This window comes from Apodemus sylvaticus, chromosome 3 (genome assembly GCF_947179515.1).
Source record: "Apodemus sylvaticus chromosome 3, mApoSyl1.1, whole genome shotgun sequence".
NCBI classification, from domain to species: Eukaryota; Metazoa; Chordata; class Mammalia; order Rodentia; family Muridae; genus Apodemus; species Apodemus sylvaticus.
The window spans coordinates 141,623,874-141,636,573 of NC_067474.1; the positions used below are offsets into that span (position 1 = coordinate 141,623,874).

General features: G+C 44.4%; 1 protein-coding gene across 1 annotated transcript in view; it reads right to left on the bottom strand.

Annotated features, from left to right (window-relative positions):
• Positions 1-9,628: 9,628 nt before the first annotated feature.
• The window catches only part of C3H1orf94 (chromosome 3 C1orf94 homolog), a 41,275-nt gene continuing 38,203 nt past the window's right edge, over positions 9,629-12,700 (bottom strand). Inside the window, exon 7 of the mRNA XM_052175675.1 lies at positions 9,629-9,704. Within this exon, the coding sequence (XP_052031635.1) occupies positions 9,629-9,704 (76 nt within the window). The remainder of the gene's footprint in view (positions 9,705-12,700) is intronic.

The window sequence follows — 12,700 nt, forward strand, 5'->3', positions numbered from 1 at the left end:
TATTGAAGAATGAAGAAGGTGTGGGAAGGGTTGTTTAAATGTGTTAGAGCCCAGGGCTTTTATTCCAGGAACTAATCTCAGTCTGTCTCTGTGTCTGCGTCTCTGTGTCTGTCTCTCTGTTTCTATGTCTGTCTCTCTGTCTCTGTCTCTGTCTCTCTGTCTCTCAGACTTAGGTTGTTGGCAGATAGAATGGGTTAGGGTCACTTTCAGAAAACAACTCTTAGGGTTGGCAGCTCCTGAGCCTTTCACCAAACTCAGGAAGTTTCCACACCAAAGTCATTGAGGAGCCTCTCCTGCTGCCATGACAAAACACTGTGTGTTGGATGACTTAAACAATAGCAATTTATTTCTCTCAGGGCTGAGTGTCGGAAGGACCAAGATAAGATCAAGGTTGTTGTTAAAACTTGATTGTAGGTCCTCTGCCCATGACTTGCAGGTAGACAGTGTGGACTCTCCTTCTCTCTTCTCCTATGACCTAATGCTTCAGAAAGTGAACAAGCTCTCTAGTATCTCTTGTTATTAAGGTGCTCACCCCATAATGACAGCTCCACTCTCAAGAGCTCATCCAACCCTGGTCACTTCCCTAAAGTCCATCTCCAAAGAGTTTTATCTTATCCCAGTGAGACTCGGACTCCTGCCTGTTCCGTGTGTGAGGGTGTAAGCATTCAGCCTAGAACAGAGGAAGTGCTCAGTACCAGATCTGATCCTTGACTCCAAACCCACTCCCAATGGTCCAGGCCATTTCTACTCTACCTAATACTTCCTTCCTAGGCTGTGCCAATATGGGGCACTAGGTGGAGACCCAAAGCTGGAGAAGGAAGGTCAGTTTCCCACACAGCTTCAGTTCCTACTCTGGTCAGCGTCATCCCACAGTGGCACTCATGCCTCTGTCCCGGATCCCCAGTAGCAGTTGTTACATCCAGTTTATAAAATTCCAAATACTTGGCAAAAACAGCCTCATTGTAGCTTCTTACAATACCAACAACAGTGAGCTGGCTCCTCTACCTCCTCCTCCATCTCCTCCTCCTCCTCCTTCTCCTCCTCTTCCCCTTCTTCTTCCTCCTTGGAGATGAAGAGCATTACCCATTGGATACCTCCTCATAGCCCTGCCCCCAGATATAGACATGAATTCCAGCTCTCCACAGCTTCTAAGGCTTTTAAATTTTAATAACCCCACCTCCTTTTGTTGATTGGTAGCCATTTTATGCAGTTGCTGCTTTTTAGGTTACTCAGAGAATCTTTTTCATGTCTTTTCAATTTTTCAAAACAGGGCTAACAAGTGTTTCTATTAAATTATGTCTGTTGAAAGAGCTGAAGCCAATTGTCTCTAGCCTTGTCCCTGACTCGTAGCTGGAACTTGGCTTCATCTGACAGAACGATGCCATCCTGGGATACAGATGGACCTTTAGATCCCCCAGGACATCTTCCCTTTTAACGTAAAGCAAATGGAAAATGTGTTTCATTTACGAGTCTGACCCCACTAAGCAAGTTTTCTGCTTCTCACTTGCTCAATGTCTGGGTAGTGTATTGTGGCAAGGAAAACCTCCCAGATTGAAAAGGCTTTCTTCCTTCAGCCAGTTAGCTCCATTGAAGCAAATTTATGATAGTTTGGGTATCTAGCATCTAGTTCCATGTCTGATGCAAAGGAGGGGTATCATAAGTCACATGGATAGAACTCCCCCCAAAATGTCTACTATAGAAGCAAGTGAATAGGAAGATGGAGAGACAGATAGATGGTGTCTTAACTTGGGTTTTATTGTTGTGAAGACACACCATGACCAAAGCAACTCTTATAAAAGACGACATTTAATTGGGGCTGGCTTAAAGGTTCAGAAGTTTAGTTCATTATCATCAAGGTGGGAACATGGCAGGGCCCAGGCTCGCATGGTTCAGGAGGAACTAAGAGTTCTATATCTTGTTCTGAAGGCAAACAGGAGAAGATTGTCTTTGGGAAACTAGGAGGAGGGTCTCAAAGCCCACTCCCACAATTACACACTTCCTCCAACAAGGCCACATCTCCTAATAGTGCCATTTCCCATGGGCTAGCATATTCAAACCACCACACAAGGGTAGATGTTGTATGTATGTATGTATGTATGTATGCATGTATGTATGCATGTATATATAGTATCTGATCTTAAGAACATTTACTAGTGAGAATAATAAACATCATTACTTCATTTTTTTAATATGGCAGAATAGGAAATGGTTGTCTGTGAAAAAAATTCAAAATAGCATTTGGTTTTTAGCTAGAGTTTGCATTCTTCTCAGATAAGCAAAACCCATGCACTCTGAGACCAAAATAATGCTAAGAGCTCAGCCCTTCCCTCCTGTGCTGTCAGCTTCACAGAGCATCCCCCACCTCCAGAGATCGTGCTCATCTTCCTGCTTGCTTTCTATCTGGCCAAAAACAGGTCACACATGTGATGTAGTGAAGGGGTCATCTGTAAGTGAGGTTCTATACCTAAGGGGAAGCAGCAAAGATATAATCTCTATAAGTATCAAATAACTGAGAATTGAGGATGTCCTGGCATCAAGAAAGATGCTGGGAAGAGGACCTGGAGTCCTGGTGGAGGAGCTCAAAAGTTGTGAGGCAGCCTCCCTGCTTCAGGCAGCTGCCTTCCTTGCCATCCTTGTCCGGTGTGAGGGTCTATTGCCAATCCCTTCCAAATGTCTGTCCTCACACCCCCATGTCTTAGAATAGTGGCTTAGTATTGGATAGTCACATAGAAGTCTTAGTAATCCAAAATATAAGTAACAGTAAAACAGACAGTATAGATAATAACAAAGTTTATCCACTCTGGGTTGTGTTACTAAAACAGGAAAACAGGTGAAAATACCATATTCAAGTGACTCACCAAGTATCTCTCTAAACTTTACTTTCTGCATATGCAATAAACCAGTATCTCATGGGACTATTGTGATGTCAGGTGATAAAGGAGATGCATGTAGCATGCACTTGCCCCATTGAATGGCTTGGCAATAAGCAGTGGTTAAAATTTCATGAAGAATTTCTGGAACCTGTGAAAAGATATTGCTCTTCTAGTCTGTTGCTCTTCTAGTCTGCTCATGAGCGATCATTCTTTTTGAGATTTGAACATTGTCCTGAGGAAAGGACTCACAGGGGCTTGGGCAGGATGGACAAGTTGAAAACTGACCACATGAAGGTTTGACGTAGACACCAGGTATTCCAGTTTGGACATGGATATGAAATGTCTTCCCAAAGGGCTCATGGATTGAAAAGCTATCTGAGAATCAGGTTCTCTAAAGCCTTTAAGACCTTGCTTCCCCTTAAGAAAGTCTCGGGAGGGAAACATAGCTAAGGGAGGACCTGGCAGAGATGCTCAACTTCCAAATACCTCACACTCCTGGTACAGCTCACCCCTCAGGGACCCCAGAAATAGCCATGGGAAGAGGCATCCTGGGAGCTTTACTTGACTCGGTATTTGTAAGTCTGGGTGGGACTTTGAGCAGATGGCACTGTTTTGAGATGTTCTGGAAACTTTGAGTAGTGGAAATCAGTTAGGAGAAGCGGGACACTAGGGGCAGCAGGTGCTTTGTGGTTCGTTGTTCCTGGTCCCTTCCCGCCATTCTCTCTGGTTTATGGTAAACTGTGAAGTGAACAGCAGTCCTCTGTCTCATGTTTCCTTCCACAATGGTCTTCTCTACTGACATTCCCAGAGCCAAGTGATGGAGGACTGAGTCTTCTGAGCCAAAGTATATCCTCTCTCCTTTAGATTGTCTTTGTCCGACACTTAGGCCACAGTAAAAAAAAAAAGCTGACAAAAAGAATCGTTAAAGTGTGTGTGTGTGTGTGTGTGTGCGTGTATGTACATGTACATATATATGTGTGTATATGTATATGCATGTGTATATGTGTATATGTAATGTATATGCATATTCATGTGCATATGTGTATATGTATTTATAAACAGATGTCACTTGTGTGAACTCTTAAAATGAGTTTGAGCATCTGTGTCCTCACTGATTCCTGGATGTCCCTATAATAATCTCATTATCTTAGTAATGACTATGATTTAATGGCTATTTTTAAAAAGTCAAGGGCTGGCATGATGGCTAGGGTAGATAAGAGCTGTTGCTGAACGTGCATGAGGATCTGAGTTTGGGCCAAACTCCAAAAGAGTTGGGCCTCCTCCATGCACATTGTCAGTCTAGTGCTGGAGACAGGGTGGGGACAGGAGGATAACTAGTGTTTGCTGGCCACCTGCATAGCATAAAAATGGAGTGCTTTAGATTCAGTGAGAGACCCTGTCTCAGAGAAATGAAGAAACTGATAAAGATGGTTAATGCTCTCCTCTGGTCTGTATGTGCACACAGATTGACATGGACACATACATACGAGTGTACACACACAGAGGGCAATGTGTCGGGGCATGAGACTGTGTCCATCTCCCTTTCAGTGAGTAATGGGTCAGTTCCCCTAGATAGGGGATAGTTACCTTGAATGTCAGGCACGTTGTTTGAACCAGGGGAAAGTTTAAGGATGCCTCTTTCTATGACTGCCCATCTATTTTTGAGGTCCCTGGGGAGGTGATCAGAGTCACGGAGGGTAATGTTGTAATGTTGGAAAGAGGGCCAGACCCTCCCTTAACTAAGTTTTCTTTCAAGAACATCTCAAAGTTCTGCTGGGTCAGGAGGCAGCTCAGCGCAATTCAATGGGCACTTCTGACTCTGACATGTACTGCACACCAAACTAGAGCATGTTCTACATGCAATTTCTCTCTTCTCTGTCTATAAGCATTTGTTTTCCTTGAAACACACACACACACACACACACACACACACACACACAAATTAAAATCTCACCTCCGAGACAACAATCCCTACCCATTCTCTATAAAGCCATCCCACTTCCCACAGAAAGCCCTTCAAATCCTTCGGTCCTTTATCCTGGTATTCATAGCCAGACTTCTAGATGGTTCTGTGCATTCCCAGTGTCCCCAGAATAACCTATGTTACATATGACCTCCTGCTCTCTTCACTTCTTATAGCTGCCTTCCTACTATGGTTATATCACCAGTTTTTGCTTAAATTCATATTAGGGCCACATAATGTCATTCACTGTTAATTGTTTTGGGTTTTTTTTTTTTTTTTGGTTGTTGTTATTTGACTTTTTAGCTAAATTTTCCCTCTCCCACAAGTCATAAAATAGCTGTCAATACAATTTCCAGAGTGACCTCTGATAATTAATGTACCACCCTCCTATTCCCTAGCCTCTCCTATGCCCCTACAGACAAACCTCCTTTCTAGAGGTTATCAGCCTCCTATCCCAGTCTTAACTGCGGATGTTGGTGGCTAAAGGAAGGGCTCTGCTTTGTGGTTCCTGAGCCCAGCCCATCCAGTCTTCTCACCCTGGAAGTCCCCTGAGCATCCGTCTTGCCCTGAATCCCTGTTTCTTTAACACTTCTTGGTTGGTCCCTTTGTCTCAGAGGACCAGCAGTCCTTCCCCCACCTCCTGGCAACTATGCAGGGAGACAAACGACTGCGCACTTCGCACGTGTGAAGACATCTTCACTTAACCTTCATCTGTTAACAACTGGGTTTGGGATTCCACATTGAAGATTAGTTAGTTCTTGGCAACGTTATGCCTTTGTCAGTGTCTGCTCTAGGCTCCTCCAGTGCTGCAGTTGAGAACTTTGTGACCATGTATGTTGTATGTTCAAGGTCTTCCTAGAAGTTTTAGAATCTTACTTTTGTCCCTGATCTTCCAAAGTTTCATAAGACTGTGCCTGAGCTCAAGTCTCCTCTGGTCACTCCTTGGGGTTTGGGGTTTGAACCATTCCATTTCAAGGGACACCTCAAGACCCACCTCTCCATTTTTACTCTGCAGCCAAGAACTCTGGCTGCCCAGACATCCAGGGCTCTGGACTTAGCCTCACTTTGTCTTATCTTTTATGTCTTATCACCATTTCCTTTCTTATTCTCCTTTTCTTGAGATCGCTCTGATATTAACCTTCTAACTTGATCACAAGAAAAAAAAATCTGAATAACAAGGAATGAAAACCAGACTCCAAAAAATCATTTCTTCCTTTTCAGTCATTTAAAGTATAAACGAATGAATGAATAAACTGATTTCTATCACATCCTTTAGAAAATTTTTATCTTTCTTTCTTCAGTTCATTTTTTTTAAACCTTCATCTTGATGTCTCTTATTGGGAAATATTTATTCCAATTAGCCATCAGGTCCTAATGTTGATTAGGAGGTATTTACCAAAGAGCATTCGAATGGGCTCGTTTTCAAAGACCTCTGAGCAGTCTTTAGACCCTCTAAAACCCAGTTTCTCCGTCACAGCATAGCTGCTGCCCTCGGGGTTTGTTTGTGTATTTCTCTCCCAGTTTCCCAACTAGATCCTCAGTCCCACAACCTTAACTCATGGCCCCTGAGTCCTCCCTCCATATTCCCCCACCCCAGACATTGTCTCATGTCTTCCATACAACTGCCTGTAGAGTTTGCAAGGCGAAGACGGAGGGAGGCTCCTTACAGTATCAGCTCCTGGCTGTCATCAATCTTGTGCCCTGTGTTCCACAGAGTTCAGCACGTGGAACCTTAAGCTCCAGGCTTTGGAACTAACTCTGCAAGGAAGTGTGGCTTGCTGCTTGTCATAGCTCCTTTGACCCTTCGTGTCATGCATCCTTCTGAGGCACTTACCATTCCTCCTTTACACTTCTGCCTTACGGACAGGGTAAGTGGACTTGTTAGTTTTAACTGTGAGCTTGAAAGAGAGCCTTACTAGGAACCATCTACATCAAGTCAGCCTGTAGCAGGGTTTCTTGGTGTTGAGGTGGGAAGACCCAGCCCATGGCAGGCAATGCGGTTCTTTACAGACATGGTGCTCTGACTCTGTAACAGTGAAGTAATGTGGAAGCGAGGCAGGCACCAAGGATGCATTCCTTTCTGATATTGACTGTGAGGCTCTACGTTCCTGCCTTGACTGCCCTACAATAATGTATTATAACCTGGAATTAGAAACAGAAAAAAAAAATCTTTCCCTATGTTGCTTCTGGTCATGGTATTTTATCACAGCACCAGAAGTAAAACTAGGGCAGTAGGGTTATAACTTCCCCAACCTTTATTAACTACAACCTTTTATTATTGTTATTTGGGGGAAAGTTTCAGGAGTAGGACAGATATATCTTTATTACCCCATCTTAAGCCAGCCTATATTGAGTAGACAGTAAGACAGTTAAGTCTGTCTTGAATATACATCATCTTTTAATCCTCACAACTCTTAACATTAATATTAGTAGAACTCAGATCCAGACAGGGTAAACTCTCTGACAATATCAAAGTTAGAAAGCTTCCAAGAAACCAGATCTGACCAGGATCAGTGGTGAACCCACCTTCTCTCTCTCTCTCTCTCTCTCTCTCTCTCTCTCTCTCCACTCCCCCCACCCCTCCCCCACCTTTCAACAAACTGAAATCAGGGAAGAGTGGTCAACTATAGTCAAGCTAGAAGTAAGGCAGCCTTAGGAGCTGGGCTAGTTTACATCATCAAGAGGACATGATCTCAACTTGCCTCTCTGGGCATCTTGGAAGAATGTTCTAGATTAAGGGAACTAGAGAGAGAACCAACATTTCATTGGCTGGGATTACAGAGAACTTAAAAATGAGAAAGCTGGCTGACTACAGTATCTGCCACTCTCAGCTACCACATGATGCGATGGAACAGAAGCCCTGTGCTCCTGCAGCCAGGCCTTCCCCATCATGATGAGTTTCTCCTTGAACTGTAAATGGAAATAAACCTTCCTTCCTTGCTTCCTTGAGTTGCTTTGACTGGGTATTTTGTTTCAGAAACCAGGAAGGTAATTAACAAAGGGCAGCTTATTAACCAAACCAATGATTAACAATATGCAAAGTGGGGGTCCAAAGAGTTAACAGGATCCCCAAAATTTAGACCATGGAGAAAGATGAAGTATTGGTCCTACGGGAAACTGAGGGGAGAAATTATGTCCAAAGGGAAAGGTCAGTCAGTCTAGTGGCATCACACTATGAGGTCAACAGAAATTGTGACTTAAGCCCATCCTAAGACAATGACGCCTTTCAGACCTGTCATTGCTTGCAGAACTAGAGTATAGTGTCTAATGTTCTTCAGACTAGATTATAGTCACTCTATAGATTATAGAGTTTGGTTTCCAGGTATACCCAGCATGGTCGATAAGGGCATTATAGAGACAATTTGAATGGTGGTCCGTCTACATGAATGAACCAATGAGTGCATCCTGACATGAACAAGCTCTGTTTAACTTCATCTTGGTAACGTGCATTAAAAACACAGCACTTGGATTTCACTTCACAGGCCAGCTCCGGTTGATAATAGCTGCTTGCAGTACCATTAGGAAATATGGTTCTTCAGCTAGGGCCAGTCTCTAGGGAATAAAATCCTACAGTTGACTAGTGATGCCTGCCACCCATGGGTGTAAAAGTGGAGAAGCAATTCACAATGTCTCCAACTTCCACAGTGCATCCTTTATAAATGTTTCCAGGCATCTCTCTGATTTGTTATTCAAGTTGATGGTCAGAATTGGACCAGGCAGAGCCAAGAACGTGTCATTAGGTGCAGTGTTGAGGGCGGCCTTGAGGTTGGCACCAGGGTGTCATCATTTAAAAGGTTTGTCACATTTTAGATTAATTTTCATTCTATTTGTGTGTGTGTGTGTGTGTGTGCGCGCGCGCGCGCGCGCGCGCGCGAGTAGAGATCAGAGGATAACTTTCAAGAATCAGTTCTCTCCTTCTACTAAGTGGGTCCCAGCAATAGAATTCAGGTCATGAGGCTTGACTAGCTGAACCATCTTACCAGCTCTTAAAATCCAGTTTGAAATTGTGTTTGAGACTGTGTCCTGGAGAAGCTTTTTGTAAAACTTATTCCTGGGACAGACCACAGGGAGAGTTTTTTTTTTTTTTTTTTTTTTTTTTTTTTTTTTTTTTTTTTAATAATACCTACTCTAGGAGTGCAGAATCTGGGGTGTCAGAGAATAAGGGAATCACAAGAGAGATAGGTGCTCAAGCTTTTGACCCCTGATGTCCCTCCTGTAGATAAGATCACTCCCAAGACCCTGATCTGTGTCTGAAGAAACACTGGGGCTCATGGGTGGGAAATGAACAGTAGAAATTTTATAAAGCACACAAAACAAATGAACAGACACACGGGTGTTCAAGCAGCTCAGAGTTTTATCATAAAATACAAACGTTCTAAATTAAGTGTCTTACTTTCTATCTTACCAACAACAACAAAAACAAAAACCAGTCATGTTAGCTAAATACAGGTGCCTGTGTGGTCTTACAAATGGGGGGTGCGTCTGTGGTGTGCACTACATGTGAGGGGGCGCTATGCGGTTGAGTGTTGGCCAGTAGCGGAATCTGGTCTTGCTGTTTTCTGTCGGCCACCTGGTTGGAACCTTGGCTTTCCAAACTCCACACCAAGCTGTTGCAGAATCCAGAATCCCAGAACCTTTAGCCCTGATCCAAAGAGAGGTAGAGGAGGAAGGGAGGGGGGAAAGAGAGAGAGAGAGAGAAAGAGAGAGGGAGAGGGAGAGGGAGAGAGAGAGAAAGAGGGAGAGAGAGAGAGAGGAGAGAGAGGCAGAGAGGAAGAAAGAGAGAGAGAGAAGTCTAAAAGCGTATGCCATTCCCACTGGAGGAAAAGTAGGGACTGTTCATCAGGGGGCCGCTGGGCGCAGAGTTGAACCTGGAAGAGAGAGGCGACAAAGTCTTTGATGTTCCCGGAGAGACTGGAAGAAAAGAATCTATTTATATGTGTATGTGTATATATATAATATTACATATACACATGTATTATATATATTTAAATATATATGTTATATACATTTAAGTAGATAAATATATATACAGTGTGGCCATTAAAGGTCGGGAAGCTGGGACTGGTTTGGAGGCTGAACGCTTTAGCATCTTACAAAGTCTTTGGCTCCGGGCAAGTCTAACACAAACTTACACAGTTAAAGGACAATGAAGAGCTGTTGGTTGAAGGAACTGCCGGGAGCATGTCAGGATGACATTTAGAGTTCCAAGCTATCTCCAGCTAGGGGCCACAAAGAAGGAAGTTACTTGGATCTGAGCACCTCACCTGTAGGTCTGCACGCACCTATCTGTCTTAGAAGACCAAACTGCATTAGGGAGGTCCACAGCATCTCAGAAAACAGGGCCTGTCCTGGCAGCTGACCTGAGTCCAGCCGATACCAGTGTGTTTTCCCACCGCTCAGCAATTTCCTGACTCAGCCTTGCTAAATTACAGCCTTCATTTCAACACCCCTCAGAGAAGTAGCCTTGTGACACCACCAAGTGAGTGTCTGGCGTGTTGCATGACCCTCAGGGAAGAAGGAGCAAAGATGTCTCCGCTTCAAAGAGCAGATATGCACGCACCTCACTGATGCCTTTACCGGCACTCTTGTGTGCGTGTTTCGAAACAGAGTTCAAAGGCCTTCTCCTTCTCCATGAAGCTTCCCCTGACCTCTTCAGACTGAACAGCTAACACGGATTTCTGGGATCTGACTGCAATTTCTTCACCTGTCTCCTATCATACTTGGGATGGAACTGGGGCTCAATACAAATTGCGGCAGAGCAAACGGCTAGATTTAGTCTAATCCAGGCATTCTCGGCCACTTTCCTCTGGGCAGATGCATATAATAAAAGAGAGTCCCCTTCAAGGCACTCTCCCATAAAATGAAGAAACAACAAAGTGGGAGGGGGAGGGGAGGGACAGGGCAATGGAAGCAGACCACAGTGTTAACGACCTTAGCTGTTCCTACCATCTGTGGCTCTCTAGTGACAACAGTCCATAGACCAGCTAAGGTATGGGTAATATTTTATTTTCTTCTAACGAAAATAAGTTTCAGGACAGCAGAGATAGTATCTAGTTGTTCAGCGCCCATCCCAAGGCCTGCCAGCACATCCCTAATAGGAAAACAATTTGCGAAACCCACATCTCTGTTCCTCCTTTAAAAAACATCCTGGAGGGGCTGGAGAAATGGTTCAGCAGTTAAGAGAACCTCTTCTGGGACCCAGGTTCGATCCCCCACAACCATAAGATGGCTCACTGTCATCTCTAACTCTGGTCCCAGGGGACCTGATCTCTTCTTCTGACTTCCTTGGGTGGCACACACACTCAAGTAGACAGACATACTTGCAGGTGAAACACACATATGCATAAAATGAAAGAAAAAAGATGCTGAATTTATAAATGACTGAAAGTGATATTGGTGTGGTGTGTGCCTGTTATCCTGGAACTTGGAAGGTGGATATGGGAAGGTCACAAATGTAAGGCCAGGTTAGTCTCAGCAGACCCTGTCTTATAAGAGCAAGGGCTCATGTGTGTGTCTGTGGTAGAGCGGTTGTCTGACATGTATAAAGGCCCCAGGTTTAATCCCCAGCCCCGGCAGAAAAAAAAAAAAAACCCTGATATTATTATAAGATACTCTGAATGTTTGGTCTGATTTATAAAATAAAAGCTCAAACAGTAACAATGATTAACAATAGCAAATTAACCACGTTGTCTCTCATATCTGACCACTACACCGTGTCCCTGACTCCTCTGGCTGATCACTTAGAATCAGGACAACTGCCAAGGTTATGGTCCAGACATCGTGAACACAGGGCTGGGGGAGAAGCAGTGTGTATGGACTAGAGCTACTAAGAAATACTTCCTGGAGAAGATGGGAGACCAGGAAGGAGGAGAAAGTACGTCAGCTCCTTAGCAGTGGTTCTCAACCTTCCTAATGTGGTGACCCTGTGATACAGCTCCTGATGTTGTAGTGACCCCGCCCCCGGCCCCCCAGACATAAAATAATTTTCATTACTGCTTTATAAATGCAATTTTGCTACTGCTATGAAGCAAAATGCAAATGTCTGTGTTTTCGGATGGTCTTAAGTGGCTCCTGTGAAAGGGTTGCGAGCACCTCAGAGGGGTCGCGACCCTCAGGTTGAGAACACTGTCCTGGAGCATGGGGTGTGTGCATCCTGGCTTACTCAAGACAGCTGACATAATACTGTTTCCAGAGCAAGTATTACTCATGCCCCAGTAAACGCTCACCCTTATTATTTTAATGCTTGGAGGATAAGCTGTGGTAGTCATCCTTGATGGGGAATATAAATCAGCTCAGCTCCGCAGAGGCACTGAAGGGTTTTCCTCCTCCTCTGAAACGGAGCCCGTGCTGCTTCCTCTCTTGCTTCAGCCCTTCTCTCCTCTTGCTTCCTCTGCTTCTGCTGACCCTGCCTGTCTTCCAGACCAAGCTGTCCACCTAGATCCCTGCATACACCTTCCCTTGACTGATCCAGCCTCACCAGGTCTTGTCCAATCCTTGGCTTCATAAGTTTCTCAACAACTTTTACTTACCCAGAGTTCCCTGTGTTGGTTCCCAAAGAACCAAGCCCTCAGTTCTCTACTCTGATCCTGACTCCCATGTGCTCTACTACAGAATCGTTTCCTGCATGTGGCTTCCATTCTTTTCCTGACTGTCCCAATGCACACACATATACACATATACACATCCACAACACACATACACCACGTACACACACACATACACACACCACATAGACCCATACACAGACACACTCACACCATACACATACCACGTAACACACACACACATACACACCACTAGAAGCTGCTTCCTAAATCTTCCCTGGCCCCTTTACCCCTTCCAGCCCCTCTGCCTGCTGGAGGCC